Below are 16,745 nucleotides of genomic sequence, written 5' to 3' on the forward strand. Positions count from 1 at the left end.
CCTTCTTCTTAATGCCAAAGATCATTTTTGTTCCAGGACTGGACTTCTTGGAATTCTCCAAGTACTCCATCGGCATCTCCTCTCCCCTAGTGATGCTTTTGTTCTCGTTGGCACCTGTGGAGGAGAATCCCAGGGCCTCACCTGACCCCTGCCCAGACAGACCATAAGATTTGGCCCATGCTTGTGCTTGCCTCCCTTCCCCACTGGGCACACCTCTGAACAAAAATCTTCTTGCCTGTCTTAACATCACGCATTTCGAATTCACTTTCTCATCATGCACGACACAAAGGTCCCTGCTTGGAAGCTGGACACGCCACTCAGTGCCTATGTACTGAACTCGCTCCTTGCTTTTTATAATTTTTAATCTATTGTAAATGGTATCTTTTTTAAAAAAATTGTTTTCTAATTGTTTCAAGCATAGAGGGACACAATTCCTTTTTGTATGTTAATTTCATGTCCAGGAAACTTTTTGAGCTCACATTCATTCTAGTAATTTACCTGTAGACTGTACGGAGTTGTCTCTGTAGCCAGTGTTCTCAATCGTTAGTTGATAATTTGACTTTCTTCCTTGCCCATCCTCATATCTTCATTTTCCTTGACTTGCTGTGCTAGGGAGGACCTCCACCTAAAGGAGTGGTGCTGGTAGTAGGCTTTCCTCGTTCCTGATCAAAGAAAATACTTTCAGCATTTTTCTGTTGGTTTTATGTAGCAGGTAGTTACCAGCTTCCTGAAGTTCCTTCTATTCCCAGCTTTCTAAGAGGTTTTGTTTAGTTTCGCTTTTATCATGAATGGATGTCATATCTTACAATACCATTAGAAAGTCCGATGTATTAATATTTTTAAATTAAACTTTTATCTTCTCTTATAGTAAAGAAGTTTGTGATCCTGATATTGGTGGCCAGATCATAATGTGTCCTCAGTGTGACAAACTTTGTCCATTCTGGAAACTCAATATCACTTGCGAGTCCTCAAAGGTAATTTTTTGTCATTCCTAACATTTACCTGTATGTGTTTTTCTTCTAAAGGTAACTTTAGTTCAACATAGGACTTATATATTTTTTCCCTCTGAGCAATTCAGAAAGATATTTTTCACCTAAATTTCAAAACAGTCTGATGATAGATATAGAATGCATGTGTTTATTCCTTTTACAAATAATAAATTGAGATTAAAAGCCATATCCTAGGCTCATGGAGGGTCAGTGTGGGAGGTTGGAATCAAAACTCTTTGTGTATTGCAAGTATTCAGAGCAGAAACCTCAAACCTGAGTCTTGTGAACGCTGTTTAAGATTGCCACTACGATGATTTTCCTTAATTCAAGTGAGAGGAAATCTGTACTTGTGTTCCCCACTTTCAAAACGTATTGAGACTATGCTTGGATTTTTAAAAGCCCCTAAATGTTTGGTGGTCAGATTTAGACTGTGTCTGTAAATACACATAAGAAAAGTTTTGTACATGACTGATAATAGATACTCTGCCTCAAAACACTCTCACAGAATCCATCTGGCTACCCTGAAACATGCATATGGTTTTGAGTTCCACGATTTCCTAAAATCCAAGAGGTTTAGGACAAACATTGAGATGGGAGAGCGCTTCCTAAAAAAGCAGACCATCTTCTTTCTAGTCAGCAAAAAAGATGGTCTGCTTCCATCCAAGAGTTTTTCTGACAACACTGACACTCTCTTCCACCTCATCATGATCTCTCTATCCCCTTGTTCTGTCTGGAATCCTTAAGCCCTTGGAACGTTCTGATTACTCCACATAAGCCTGGGAGACGTTAACTGAACACACTGCTATGATATAAAGTTGTGCCACTGTATATTTTATACTTTGCAAAGTTCCTGTTCTTGTGTTGTTGTTGCTTTTAAAACACTAAAGACCGTTAGATTAATTTGCCCAAGGTCACCCACGTACTAACTGACAAAGCCAGAAATTGACAGCAAATCTGCATTTCCTGCCGTTACCCTGTTCCTCACCCGCTGACTAAGGCACCAGGCACTTTGCTCTCCATCCAGCCCTATGCTTGAAAAATTGTTCAGCCAGTTAAGACAATTGCTGGGTGTTGTCAAACGTGGGCTTTTATGCTTAATTTATGAATTAAAATAGCTTCCATTGCCCTTTCCCAAACCAAAAAATATCCTAGGCTATAAATATCTCTCATAGATCACACATCAGGAAAGACTTAAAAGCTAGGAAGAGAGAAGCTGCCTTCCGATGATGATGACTCATAAATTTTAAGGTCACTAGTTAGCCATGCATCCCAAGGCACTGGATTTAAGGCAAATGCCAAAGATAACACCCCGACAGATGATACCCCACATAAGTACAAGTGGAAATTCTATTTCCCTGAAAAAGTTCTCTCCCTCTCCACACAACACTTCTTCCTCCTTTCTTCTGCTCCTGTCTGTCCAACCCATCCCTAGGCACATGACTTCCAAATATGTCCTTGTCTGTTCTTTCCCCCACTGTTTTGGAAGAAATCAGTAAGTTTGATTCTGTTCCAGTTCCCTGAAGGATCCCTCCAGTCTTGCCAGTGTGATTTGAACTACAAAAGAGTATGAATACAAGGATGAAGTGAAAAATATGTTAGGAAAGGAGAAGAGTACTCTTTCATGCTTTCTGTTTATTGATTAATTCAAATCATTTCTTCCTTCCCTCCTCCTTTCAAACGTGTATTTATATATTCATATCTACCTCTTTAGGAAAGAGGTGAGATATTCACTAATTGACATGCATGCTAAAAGTGCTAACAAAGTAGAAAAGAAACGTTAAATCAGGATCAAGGAAATTTTGAAAAATAATTGTACAAGTAATAGGGATATGTATTTTTTTTTGGATTGAGCATTGAATAAGGACTTTAGCTTTCTGACTAGTTCTTAGAAGCATATTGAGTTATAAAAATTTTAATTTTACTCCATTCCAAGGAGGAAGTATAACAAATGGTCATTTTTTAAGATTCTTATTGGTTCGTCCTCCTCCTGTTTAAATCTTTTTCTTACTCTTTGTGAATAAAGCAGTATTCTAATTTGAGGAAGTACCAGGGGTTGAACCCAGGACCTCATCATGGGGAAAAGGCACTCAAACCCTGAGCTATATCTGCTCTCCAGGGAGGGTTTTTTGTTTGTTTGTTTGTTTGTTTTTAGGAGGTACCGGGGATCGAACTCGGGACCTCATAGCTGGGAAGCAGGTGCTTAACCACTTGAGTTACATCCATTCCCCATGATGCTGCCCTCTTCACATGGCTGTCTTGCCCTCTCTTACGCCATCCTGCCAGGCAAGTTAAGCTTGCTTTCTCCTCTACCTCCTGCTTCCGTGTAGCCCATGGGACTCGTAGAGCAAAGAGGCCAGCCATCTCATTATTTCCCTCTCACCCTCCATCCTCCAACTTCCAGCAAAAATGGTAATTTCAACCAGGAGTGTTAAGACTTGTCTCTTACTCGAGTTGGCTGGCCTTGGCAGTAAACACACTCTTTCTTGCCACACCTGCTTTTTCTCTGGCTTTGACAACTATACTTCCATTGACTTTCCCTCAACATAGATATAATAAGACGGAAAACAGGTTTTTTTCCCCCAGTTAGGGCAAGTAGGGAGGCATGAAATAGAGGCTGGCATTGATTCCTAAAAAAGGAGTAACATTGGACAGAAAATGGTAATAGCATTATAACATATACAGACTTTTTAAAAGAACTTGTCATAATTTTCAATAAAGGATGAGAATAACATTAAAAAGCAACTTGGGAGAAGATGGTTCCGTAAGAGAAATGTTCTGCATATGGACTCCCAGGCCTTGTTCCCCAGAGCAGCCACTGATTTATTCATTTTCTCTTCCTTGAACTGAACTTTTGAGAGGAATTGGAACCTCAAGATGACTTGCGGTTGTGCTTTCTGTTAAGAGACCAAATGGATGAGAAGGTGGCTAATGGATCTCCTTTTTTTGAAAGTAATCTAATGTCTTTTCCTCGATGGACGTTTTCCCACTTTACATCAATATAAATGGAACACACAAAGTTACCTAAAACAAAATAGAATTTTCCTGAGAAGCAGCTTTGAGTTTTCTTTAGCATTTGAAAAGGTTTCTTTTTTCCTCACCTGTAGTTTCTTGTTCTTCCCAGTCCCTGTCTTCTTCATATGATTTACCATAAAGCTGCTATAATATATGCTTGCCATTTTACCCGTTGACTTTATTGATTTTTTTTTTTTAGGCTGTGTAAAAATGCCCACTAATCAAAGACTTTCTAGGAAGCCATAGTGGGCAATGGGATGGGATGAAACTTGTCCAAACTGGCGGATAGCCCTTCCTTCACCCAAGCTTGTCATTTCATTGATGATCATTGTACTCGTTTTAATGTTAGCAAAAGCATCTGTGCATTCCTGTTCCAATGGGAACATGTCGGTGACAGCAGGAAGCCACCTCTGGGTTTAAGGAAACCGCATTCCTGTGAGTTTTCTCTGGGGGGTGGGGAGTGCAGAGCTCGCTCAGAGCAAACTCCACCTTTGTACTTCCCTCAACTAGAAAAGAAAGAATTCTGAAACTTTCCCCACCAGGCTAAGCTGGTGATGAGTAAGTCCATTCCAAAGGTAGCTTAGATGTCGAATAGGAAGAGAGACTCGTAAAGGCCATATTCCTTCCTCAGATTCCCAATGTCAGTCTTTGGAGAGGCCGTTATTCAAAATCCTGATAGAGGCTTTAAACAGAGGGCCATCTTCGCAGCTACACAGCTATGTTCCTTTGACGTGAAATAATTCTGTTAGAAAACGTGCTCTGGTAAATATAGCAAGGGTTGTTTGCTTTTGAAAGAAAGAGAAATCTTCTGTGAGTATATAGTAGATGTGGTTAGTAAACTAGATATCAGCTTTCAGTAGAACTTCAGACTGTAGAATTCACAAAGCGTTGCATATTTGGTGAAATCTAGTAAACGGAGAACATGATTCACATATATGTAATTATTGCATTTTACAGAAATTGTGCATCTTTGACAGCTTTGGAACCTTAGTCTTTGCAGTATTTATGGGAATATGGGGTAAGTCATTTTGTTCTTTTTTCTTCTTTTTTTCAGTTTATGTAGGACTTTGCCTCAACATAAAAAAATCTAAGATCAAAATGCACCCCCTTTAATACTGTTATACGGTTTTATAGGCCATCAAAGTAACCCACTCTTTAGAATCTTGGCTTGCCCAAACTTCGGCACCCCTAGAGCTCCATGTACAACTTCAAAGCATGGTCAAGTTTGCTCATGTCCCGTTGTCCAAAGCACGTCATATGGCCAAGCTGTCCTCAGCGTGGGGAGGTGGAAGGACTGACCGGAGGCTTGGGCACGGCGCGGTGTGGGTCCCGGGGAGCCATTACAGCGACGGTCCCCACGGTTTGCCATCCAGCCCGGTCAGATTCATTTATTGGTAGAATAAGATTCTCTGTATTCTGCCATTGTAAAGTATCTTTTTTTTTTCCCCCAGTAACAGCATATGTGCTGGACATATAGGTCAGCACTTGTAACTATTGCCTTAATCCTTAGTCTCGGCATAGCTTCATAATTCCTAAAATTCTCTCACATCTGTTGAACTCCGTGTGCTAATGGGCTGCTGCTAGCCCTAATTAAGGAAGACATTCTAAAGGAAAAAAATTAATTTTGACACTAGAAAGACAAACCTTGAATTTCCTCGCTGACCTTCCTTTCTGTAATTGTTGAGTACACCTTGTTTTTAGAACTGGCTTAGATACTGGGCTGGTGATTTGATGTCATCAGGTTTTAGAATGCAGAAAACACTTCACCAAGGCTCTGAGCACCATCTGCAAACCTTTGAGGACATGTAGGGGCGATGAATTCTTTGAGTGCTTTCTATCTCTTCCTTGTTACCTCTGCTTTCTGGGAACCCCTGCTGTGAACCTCATTACGGAGTCTGAAATTGCAGAACTGAACAGGTGGGAGGACGGTGTAAAATTATTCCTATCACCACCGTCATATTCTCGTAGCATCTCTTTTGTGTCCAGGTGTATGTGGCACTTAGAGTATTTTTCTACCCCCCTAGGAATTGTAAAAGTTGAGACTGGAAAACCTCTTACAGTAAATATAGTACCCATTGTAATTGCCTGAAAATCGTCCCACCCTTTCGGACTAAGCCAGCCCACACCCTTCATGCTGCTCGAAGGTGTTGAACACCAACCCATGGCTGAAATAAAGGCTCTGAACACCCCCCCCCCCCACCTCCCCAGTTCCTTCGTTCCAAAAATAATTGTGGTAGCGTAGATAAAACATCAAATTTGACATTTCAGCCATTTTTAAGTCTTCAATCCAGTGGTGTTAATGAAGTTTATTACAATGCTGTGCTACCATTATACTGCCATCCATTACCTAAAACAGAAACTCTGTACCCATTAACAATAACTCCCCCAGCCCCCTGTAACCTGTAATTTGCTTTGACTCTTTGAAATTTTTTATTCTGGATATTTCATATACGTGGAATCATACACTTTTTCTTTCTCTTTTTTTTTAACCTCTTTGAACCTCATTTATAATGCCCATTTCTCGGAATTGTAAAGATTAAAGGACGTCCAGGATACAATCTCCTGTAAATGTAGGGGATGGTTATTGTTATTGTTACTTTTCTGCTAAACATGCCCGTGGAGCTTAAATGAACAGTGCATTCCTCAGTCATGCCAAAGCTCCTCCTCACTGGCCTCCACAGGCCTGAGAAGCCTCCAGTGGTACATTCCCGAGAGGTTGAAAGGACTTTGTAACACCGCCTCCCTCCTGCTGCTACTAATGCAGGTCTACTTGGCAACTTGGAGCTGCCCACAGATGCATCATTCTTGCCAACATACAGTTCTCTGTACCCTCTGCTTCCCTAGTGTTTCCCTGAGCTGTGTAGGACCGATTTCTCCAGCTCAGTGGCTTGTGTCTGTTTGTCCTGTGGCTGTCTAATTTCACGTAGCATAATGATTTCAACGTCCGTCTGTGTTAGCATGTGTCAGGACTTCCTTCCTGTTATGTCTGAACACTATTCCATTGTATACCCCGTTTTGTTTATCCACTCATCTCTTGATACACTTGGCTTGCCTCCACCGTTTGGCTGTTGTCAACAGTGCTGTTGTGATCGTCCCAGTTCCTTCTGACCTACTTCTCCGGCTCCAAGCTCTTGCTGCGGGACTGTAACTTCCAATATCCACCTTTGACCTCCCATACTTGGCATTCATCTTTACTTTTCACAGCATCGGGCCTTCTTTTGCCAATTCTGGCTTTGGCCATTCCCCTGACTCCCAGATTTCCTATTGCCTGCCCACCAAGGCTCCACATCCACCCACCCCAGCCCCCAGGCTGCTCACAGCCTGAGGCTGGTTCTCGCTCCTCACCCCTTAACAAGGCGGGATCGGGTGGGAGGGGGTGGAAAGTAGACTAAAAGTTTCCTTCTTAAATACCTAGTTTAACTTTTTAATAACTGTGTGTCTGATTAGAGACTAGAAAAATAAACGAAGCTATTTCTTACCTTTGCTGTCCCACAGATGCATGCATTTCATTCTTTTAGGACTTGACTGATAAATTAACACATTACAATGAAAAGTCATGCAGGATAAGCTTGCTAGCAACGACATCTGGAGGAGACATGTCTCTCACAATCAGGGTGATTGAAGCCTTGGGGAGAAGGAAGGCACAGTGGAGTTGTTCCCATCTTGGGAAGTCAGCAGGCTGGCTGTGAAAATATTTGACGGAGCGGTATTACCTTATTGCATGAACCACAGTTCAAGTTCATATTTCCAGCCTTGCTGACCCAGAAACTCAATTTCATATAAGACAGCCAAAATAATAAACCTTCTTGGTGATCTAGAGCATGAGATCATTGTGAAAGCCAGATTGTATCAACTAACAATGAGAGGAATACATTTTAGTGGCTGAATGAAACACTTCCTACCCAGCACTCCTTGGAATTGTCCATGGCATGGGAGGTACATATTGAAAGTGAGAAGCTTGGTTGGGATTTAGTAGTAGATATCAGAAATTACTTCAGCAGTTGTACTTAGAAAAGGATTTAATTCAGAAAATTACCTGCTTACTGAACCATTGGACATGCTGGAGGGATGAGTTCTAGACTGAGTCTCGAGATTTCCGGAAAAACGGGCTCTCTTAGGGACCTGGGAGTCAGGAAGCATTAGCCCAGCCGGTCACACTTGGGGATCAGAAAACAGCTGTTTCAACTGTTTGCTCCAGAGCTGTACGACTCCTCCTGGAGCCACAAAGGTAAACTTCACGCCTGTGGTACTACCAGCTTTCCCTCTACTTGGTTTCTAATTTATGGCACACAAATGCTCCTGTTGATTATTTTAAAATCACATCTGTAATGCTAGCTGCGAGAGTCTGAGAGATGTAGTTTTTAACTTTCCAACCTTTTAATTAGAAAGTTGGAATAAATGCAGAGCTAATTAATCTGCCATAGTCTATCTCTGTGAGTAAAGAGGTGAGGATGGTTTCAAGGCATGTTGAAAACATCCCAGTCCTTCCCCACAAACTCTTGTTGCAACCAGGAAACTCCCATCTAACAGAGCACACCCCGTATCCCTAGGGATGTAACCTTGCCACAGCTTTACTGCTCTGGACCCCTTATTTGTATATGGGCATCTTCTTCATCTGATGCTTACTTTCTCCAGATGCGGTAATACCATGATTACCATGAGTAAGAGAAGAAGCTCCTCTGAGTCCCCAGGGCCCAGGCAAAGTTGCCTCTTCTTTGCTGGTGTAAGAGTTTTCACTCTTTCCATAAATCACCTGGAGCCTCGTGGTGTGCGGTTTGGCCAGAGAACCTAAGTGCAGTGCTCACCACTAGAGTTCTACTAATGATTGTATTGTAGGGAGCAAAAGAGAGCGAGCCAGAAAGCCCTGCCCATCATTTGCACAGTCACCCAGGGCCTCTTTCTCTCCGCGTGGACACTAAGCACCGTTCAGCACAATGGACATAACAACGGACGGCAATGTCATGGCTCCACGCACCGGACCCAGTTACGCTCTTTTCCCTTGGCTGGGCCCGAGGGCAGGAGGCAGTGGGGAAGCCGAGCTGATGAGACGTGGAGAACCCCGCTTCCCTTCTCACCACGTCGTCTATTTCTGAAGGCTCTGGCTGGGGAGAACAAGTACCCTTTTAACCGTGGACGAGCAACAGGCTCCTTCAGTCTGGGAGGTACCCAGTGTGATTCCCCAAGCTCTAGAGGAACGCACAGAGACACGGACAGAGAAGGGAGACCTTCCTGGAGCAGCGGCACACATCAGTCATCCGGGTCGGGAGGATGCTGCTGCGCTGGCTAAGTCTCGCACAGATGTATCACACAAGCTGTTTGCCTGGAGCATTTGGTGATGTGATGATAAGGAAAGCACACCTCAGGGCTCTGTGGATTCTGCCCTCCCTGGGCTCAGAAAGATGAGCCATTTTACCCAGTAGTCACACACAACCCAGATTTGATCCCAATCCCAACACCCAGGTTATTTCTACTCCAATCCATTGTTATCGAGAAATTAGTAAAATCAAAACTCTACTAGGAAGTGGATGCTCTTAAATATTTCAGTTGTCTTCAGCATCAGGGAAAGTTAAGTTCATGCTCCTTCCAGCCACAGCCCAAGATTTCTCCTGCATCTCAGGCTGCCCACCGCAGTGTCTGCAGTGTTTCCTCGCACCTGCTCCTCTCTCTCTACCATATGTGTGTGGCAGTGCTCAGGCCCCATTCCAGACTAGGCCAGAATCTCAGGGGTGTGTTCTGGGCATCAGTATTTTTTTTTTTAAGACTTATTTTTCATTCCCCCACCCCACCCCCCTTCTGCTGTCTGTGTCCATTTGCTGTGTTCTTCTGTGTCTGTTTGCATTCTTGTCATGTGACACTGGGAAACTATCACTTTTTTGTTGCATTGTCTTGCTGCATCAGCTCTCCACGTGTTCAGTGCCACTCGTGGGAGGACTGTGCTTTTTTCACACGCGGTGGCTCTTCTTGTGGGCTGCATGCCTTGCACATGGGGTACCCCCACGCGGGGGACACACCTGCACGGCACGGCACTCCTTGTGTGCACAGCAGCACTGCTCGTGGGCCAGCTCACCTCAGGGGGCCCTGGCCATCGAACCCTGGACCTTCCATATGGTAGGCGGACGCTCTATCAGTTGAGCCACAGCCGCTACCCCCAGTATTTTTTTAATGCCAGTTTTTACAAAAATCTCCCCAGGTGCTTCTCCTGTGCAGCCACCTCCCTACCTCTCAGCAGTCTCACCCCTCATGGCTCCCGTTACCACTTACACCAGTGGAAAGTCCAGCTGAGTCCAGATCATTTTCCCGAGCTCTAGGCTTCTACCTGCCTCCTGGGATCTCTCCTGGACTGGCCCTCAGGTACCTGACCATACCTGAGCAGCTTGTCTTCTCCCTCCTGCTGCATCTTCTATGTCAAGCACTGCCCCTAGGATGCAGGATAGCGCCCAAGGCAGAAACTGACCTCCCCCGCCCTGTGCAGCACGCCTGCTAAGCAGCCCTCACTGGGCCACTCCTCCCTCCCTCCCTGCCCCGGCAGGCCTCGGGCGTTTACCTGCCTAGTGGGCTCCTCGCCTCTAGTCTCGCTCCACTAAGACTCTTTCCCTACCCAGGCAGGGAAATCTTTCTCAACACCCTTGCTGCGGCGTACTGTAGAACTCATTGCCCGACATGGCGTGGTCTCGTTGCCTTTAGGTCTAGGTGACTTACCAGCCGCGCAGAGCCCCTGGAGGGCTACCCCGCCCTCCCCTTCACACTGCACACCCCTTACCAGGCTGCTCTTGGAAAGCACCTGGCTCTCTCTGGTCTGCTTGTCCTTGCTTGCACAGCTCCCTCCCCTCCCACACCTTCCCCTGCCAGCTCCACTCACCCCAGGGCCCCCTCCTCTGGGACAACCTTCCCCAAGCCATCCCTGTTCAAGCTTCCTGCCTAGTGCGCCCAGAGCACCTGTAAATTAGTGCACCGTCATTGTCAGGTCATGGCCATGCCCCCAGGAGCCCCTTGGAGGCAGGGACTTGCCTTTTGTAATCTTTATTCCCGGCACATAGTGGACGCTCCGTAATTACTTGTGGCCAGAACTCTGGTAATGCCAGTCTCCGTGTCAGAAGCACCAAGGGGTCCTCGTCTGACCGGAAGGAGGCCGGGGGGATTTATCCCGAGACTCCATTTTCAATTAATATTTGATTGATGTTGTTTTGATTTGGTACTTTAACAAATTCTGAAAAATAATAAAGATTTCTAAAATTGATTTATCCTTCACACAGGAGTGCAAAAAGAGAGCCGTTTTCCATGTGGAAGAATGTTACTCTTTCCGTTTGGGTTGGCTTGGGGGCTGGCAAATGGGGATTTGGGGAGTCCTAAGCGTTCCCCTGCCCCGCAGGCCCCGGGGATGGGGGAGAGAGGAGCAGGTGACGGGGATGGCAGGCCAGGGGGTGCGCCATGAGCTGCTTTTCCTTAGGGTTTATTTAGGTGGCCATGAAGTGCTAGAACGGCCCTTTCCAGGAAGCTCTAGTCTGTCTTCACGAGCTGTGTAACTTACCAACTTTTTCTTCAAACAACAAAAAGCATTAAATCAGCTCTTCTCCCCTTTAAATATGAGTCTCACCCGTAATTCGGATGAATCAGGGCTGATGTCTGCAGCGTGCTGTTGTGTCTGTCTCTCTGTCTAGTGACCTTGTTTCTGGAGTTCTGGAAGCGGCGCCAGGCAGAACTGGAGTATGAGTGGGACACTGTCGAGTTACAGCAGGAAGAACAGCCCCGCCCGGAGTACGAAGCTCGGTGCACTCACGTGGTGATCAACGAGATCACGCAGGTGAGCAGGGGGCGCGCAGGTGCGGCCCAGGCGGGTGGGGCGGCGGCTCTCGAACCTGGCCGCACAGTGACATCACCCGGGGAACTTAAATTCTCGTGCTTGCGTCCCATCTCTGCTGACGCTTAGGTTCTGGTCTAGGGTGTGATCTGGACATGGATTTTTTTTGAAGCTCCTATGATGATTCTGATGTGCAGGCAAGGCGAAGCACCACTCAGGACAGGAGCGGGCCTGGAAACAAATGTGGTGCCTTTTTTCGTAGTAACGGCAAAAACACAAAAGCAGCAACTACAGGGAAGCGGACTTGGCCCAGTGGTTAGGGCGTCCGTCTACCACATGGGGGGTCCGCGGTTCAAACCCCGGGCCTCCTTGACCCGTGTGGAGCTGGCCCATGCACAAGGAGTGTGCCCCGCAAGGAGAACCGCCCAGCGTGAAAGAAAGTTCAGCCTGTCCAGGAGCGGTGCCGCACACACGGAGAGATGACACAACAAGATGACGCAACAAAAAGAAACACAGATTCCTGGTGCTGCTGACAAGAATACAAGCAGTCACAGAAGAACACACAGTGAGTGGACACAGAGAGCAGACAACTGGGGGCGGGGTGGGGAAGGGGAGAGAAATTTTTAAAAATTTTTAAAAGATCAGCAACAACAAAGACTATGAAATAGATGTATAAAGACAGGCACATTGGATTTTATGATTGAGTCTCAGTTTTTCACACGCACCTTCATTATTACAGCCCCCTCTCCATCCTGGATTAGCTGCCCCATCATCCAGTGCCGGGCCTCAGTCCTGCTCCACCTTTGGATTGGATGTGCACAACTAATGTGGCTCTTAGCCTCAAGTTGGAGAAGGGACAGAGCAAGAGGGAAACGTTTATTGAGGTCCAACTATGGTTAGGCACGGGGATAGGCATTTTATGTAATTGGAAAGGGCAATCTGCTGCTACTGCTACTGCTGTACCAAATAAAATGAAATAAAATCATTTATCTTTTCTAAAGCCAGTGAAAGATGATTTTTGAATCCTCTGCATTACCACTTCTTTCCATCAACACAGAAAATTTGAAACTGACTGTACTTGCAATCATCAGCATAAGGACATTAGCTTCTGAATACAAAAAGTTCTTGGAAAGAAAATGGTTTTTTACCAAGAGTGTCTGAAAATGTCCCCAACTATAGATTTTATAAATTGAATCAAAGTTTATAGAATGTTGGAGCTAAAAGGAGGCTGGAGGGAGCAGTTCAACCTCCTCATTTTACAAATGAAAAAAACGAGATTCAGTTATCAATAGAAGGTGGCATTTGTCTTTTATAATGTAATAAACTTCAAATAATCCATTGTGATTAATTCCTGTTTCCTAGGGAAGGCATTGTCAAAGCATATGTGTTGGAAGATTATGTATTCACAAATGAAAGCTGAAACTTAAACAACATTTGATATTCAAAAAGTCATTTGAGTACAGAGAAACAAAAAAAGAGCTTTTAAATAGCAGCAATATAGGAAAATACCAAAGAAAACCACTTTGGTTTGAGTTAAATGCTGATAAATAAGTTAAATTTCCATGGAAGCATTGCTTTTTTAGGAAATGGAAGAGGAAGGTTAATTTTTGTTTATCTTTATTCTTCATCTTACTTTAGTGTTATTTGTCCTCTATCGCTTTAGAGAAGCCTCCAGTGTGGTGGTGAAGGCTGGGGAATGAGATGGTCTTGGTTCAAACCCCAGCACTGCAAGTTACTAGCTGAGTAACTTTGGAAAAATTATTTAAATTCTCTGAACCTTAGTTTCCTCATCTGTAAAATGGAAATGATAGAGTATAATCATAGGATTATAATAAGGATTGTGTTAATATATATAACCTATTAAGAATAGTACTTGGGGGAAGCGGACTTTGGCCCAGTGGTTAGGGCATCCGTCTACCACATGGGAGGTCCGCAGTTCAAACCCTGGGCCTCCTTGACCCGTGTGGAGCTGGCCCATGTGCAGTGCTGATGCGCGCAAGGAGTGCCGTGCCACGCAGGGGTGTCCCTCCGTAGGGGAGCCCCACGCGCAAGGAGTGCACCCATAAGGAGAGCCACCCAGCGCGAAAGAAAGTGCAGCCTGCCCAGGAATGGCACCGCACACGCTTCCTGTGCCGCTGACGACAACAGAAGCGGACAGAGAAACAAGACGCAGCAAATAGACACAGAGAATAGACAACCAGGGGAGGGGGGGAATTAAATAAATAAATAAATCTTTAAAAAAAATAAAAAAGAATAGTACCTGGGAAGCAGATGTGGCTCAAGCAATTGAGCTCCTGCCTACTATATGGGAGGTCGTGGGCTCAGTTCCCTGTGCCTCCTAAAGAAGACAGCAAGCTGGCGCAACTGGCAGGTGTGGCAAGCTGACATAAAAAGATGACGCAAGAAGAGAATTACGAAAGAAAAAGCCTGATGAGAGACACAATAAAGCAGGGAGCATAGGTTCCCGGTGCCTCCTAAAGAAGACAGCAAGCTGACACGAGGGGCAGGCATGGCAAACTGACGCAAGAAGATGACACAACAAGAGACACAATAGGAAGAACACAATAAGGGACACACACAATGGGGAATGGAAGTGACTTAAGTGATTAGGTGCCTCCCTCCCATCAGCGGTCCTGGGTTCACTTCCCAGTGCCTCCTAAAGAAACAAAGAAGACAAACAGATACAGTAAGTGCAAACAACGACAGGGTGTGGAGAAATAAATAAAATAAATCTTTAAAAAATAGTACCTGATACAAAGTAAATGCCAAATATAATATCTGCCAAAGCAGATAACAATAGCTGCTTAAAAATCCAGGTAAATCATGAGAATTTATGATTTCTTCTCTTAAGTATTTAAGAATACTCTTTTATAACAGTGATGGAAATGGCAAAAATTTGAAGGTATGCAAAATTAATGTATAAAACTTAATCAAGAAAGGAAGAGGGGATAACTAATAGTTGAAGACATCTGTGAAACTTTTTGTCCTGCCTGATCACTCTATCCTTGCAATAACTTCTAAAACCTCAGAAAAGATCAAGACTGCAGCTTTATAGCTTGGCATTGTCAGACACCCAGAATCCTGAGCTCAGGTCATGGCAGATCAAATGGTTTATTTGTGCTTGCATTTTCAAGAAACTTAAAAATTAATATTGCACGTTAGGTGTGTGTACTTGAAATTATTTTTTTAATTTTTTATTACAAATAAGAATTTTAATTATAAATAATAATTTTTAATAATTACAAATAAGAAGACTATGTTTAAAAACTAATATTTAAAAAATTAAATGAAGTCTAAGATTTATTGACAAATCAGGAAATAGAATTTCATTGGAGTAATCCCTTGTTTGCCTAATTTTTTTTTTTAGGAAGAAGAACGTGTTCCATTTACTGTTTGGGGAAAATGTATACGTGCAGCCCTTTGTACAAGTGCTGTCTTATTCTGGGTAAGAGTGTCAATTTTTAAAAAATACCTAGTTTTATATGTCAGGGAAACTAGAAGGTGAGCCTGGAAACTACAGTCTCATAGAGAGAGTTAGTTTTAGAGAACTACTGAGCCACCACTTAAGAGCAACTCCTGAAGTTTCAAAGTATTCTGGGTTCTTTATCTGTTCACAGTAGTTTTTCTAGTTTATTTTACTTCATGTTTTCATAGTCTCAGTGGCTCATGATTTTCCAGCTTCTGGTGAAGAGAACAAATGGAAGCCGTTAAACATTCTACACTTTCCCAACAGCAACAACCAAAATGTCTAGGGATTGCCTTAACAAAAAGATGTAGAAACTATTAACAAAAACTTCAAAATTAAAGAAAGATGTAAAAATAGTCTTGAATGATATAAGATGAGAAGAGGATATTTCTAAAATATCAGATATTACCAAATGAATATGGGGTTTGTTATTAATAAAATCATATCAATAAGATGATAACTTAGTGAAGTTGTATTGGCTCAAGAACAGTCTACTAGATTAAACGACAGGAGATGAAGCCCAGAAATTGGCCCTGATATCAGTGATAATTTATCCTACGAGAAAAAGCAGGTACACTAAATCAGCGAGATAAGTAAAGATGATTCTATAAATGGTAATGGAACAATTGTTAGCCAGTTGGGGCACTGGGGAGTTTAAAACACTACATAAATAAAACCATAAAAACTAGAAAAAAGTAATGATAAATGTATTATCTCTAAATGTAGAAAAACATTCTAAACTTAATAACAATGGAATAAGTTTCAAAGGAAAATATCTAAAGACTTCCATAATTCAGGAGTTCCTAAGTTTAAGCAAAACACCAGAGAAAATATTTAGCGTATAGGACAAAGGGCTAATACCTTTAAAATAGAGAGTCCAAATCACTTCCAAGATGACACCAAAGATCTCAGTAGCTGAAGAGAAAGATAACATGAATAGACACTCACAAAGGAAAAAGTGCAATGGCCAGTAAGCATCAAGAAAATGTCAGGTCTCAGAAATCACTAAGTCATGGCATATTAAAACAAGATACCATTTTTCACCTCAAATTAGCAACCATTTTTAAGTGATCTGACTCAGCATGTGAGGGTAAAGTGCAGTGATCAGCTATTTTCATGCCAGGCTACTGGAATTTTGTACTGGTACAATCTTCCTAGAGAGAGGTTTGGCAACAAGTATCAAGAGTCTTAAAGAGAGAGAAATAAAAAATAAATCTTTTAAAAAAAAGTCTTAAAAATACTCATATGCATGAATCCACTAATTTGACTTTTAGAAATCTTCAGAAAATATTTAAAAATGGTGAGGAAAGATTTATTTACAGACGTATTTATCACATTATTTATTATATAAATAATGTAAATAAATAGCCTATTTCCATACACTTCCATTCAGTGATATGTTGATACCCACGAGAGAGTAGGTTCATGAAAAGTGGTTTGTGGGGTATAAATGCTTATGATTTATGCTAAGTAAAAAAAA

The 16,745-nt window shown here is 43.0% G+C and overlaps 1 protein-coding gene across 2 annotated transcripts in view; it reads left to right on the top strand.

The window, feature by feature from the left end:
* ANO6 (anoctamin 6) overlaps nucleotides 1-16,745 on the top strand; it is a 239,406-nt gene that overhangs the window by 182,158 nt on the left and 40,503 nt on the right. For both annotated transcript variants that reach the window (XM_004447893.3, XM_071218788.1), the window contains exons 9-12: nucleotides 869-974; nucleotides 4,959-5,019; nucleotides 11,660-11,802; nucleotides 15,167-15,244. In XM_004447893.3, the coding sequence (XP_004447950.1) occupies nucleotides 869-974; nucleotides 4,959-5,019; nucleotides 11,660-11,802; nucleotides 15,167-15,244 (388 nt within the window). The remainder of the gene's footprint in view (nucleotides 1-868; nucleotides 975-4,958; nucleotides 5,020-11,659; nucleotides 11,803-15,166; nucleotides 15,245-16,745) is intronic.

The sequence above is a fragment of the Dasypus novemcinctus genome, chromosome 12, assembly GCF_030445035.2.
Source record: "Dasypus novemcinctus isolate mDasNov1 chromosome 12, mDasNov1.1.hap2, whole genome shotgun sequence".
In the NCBI taxonomy this organism is placed as follows: domain Eukaryota; kingdom Metazoa; phylum Chordata; class Mammalia; order Cingulata; family Dasypodidae; genus Dasypus; species Dasypus novemcinctus.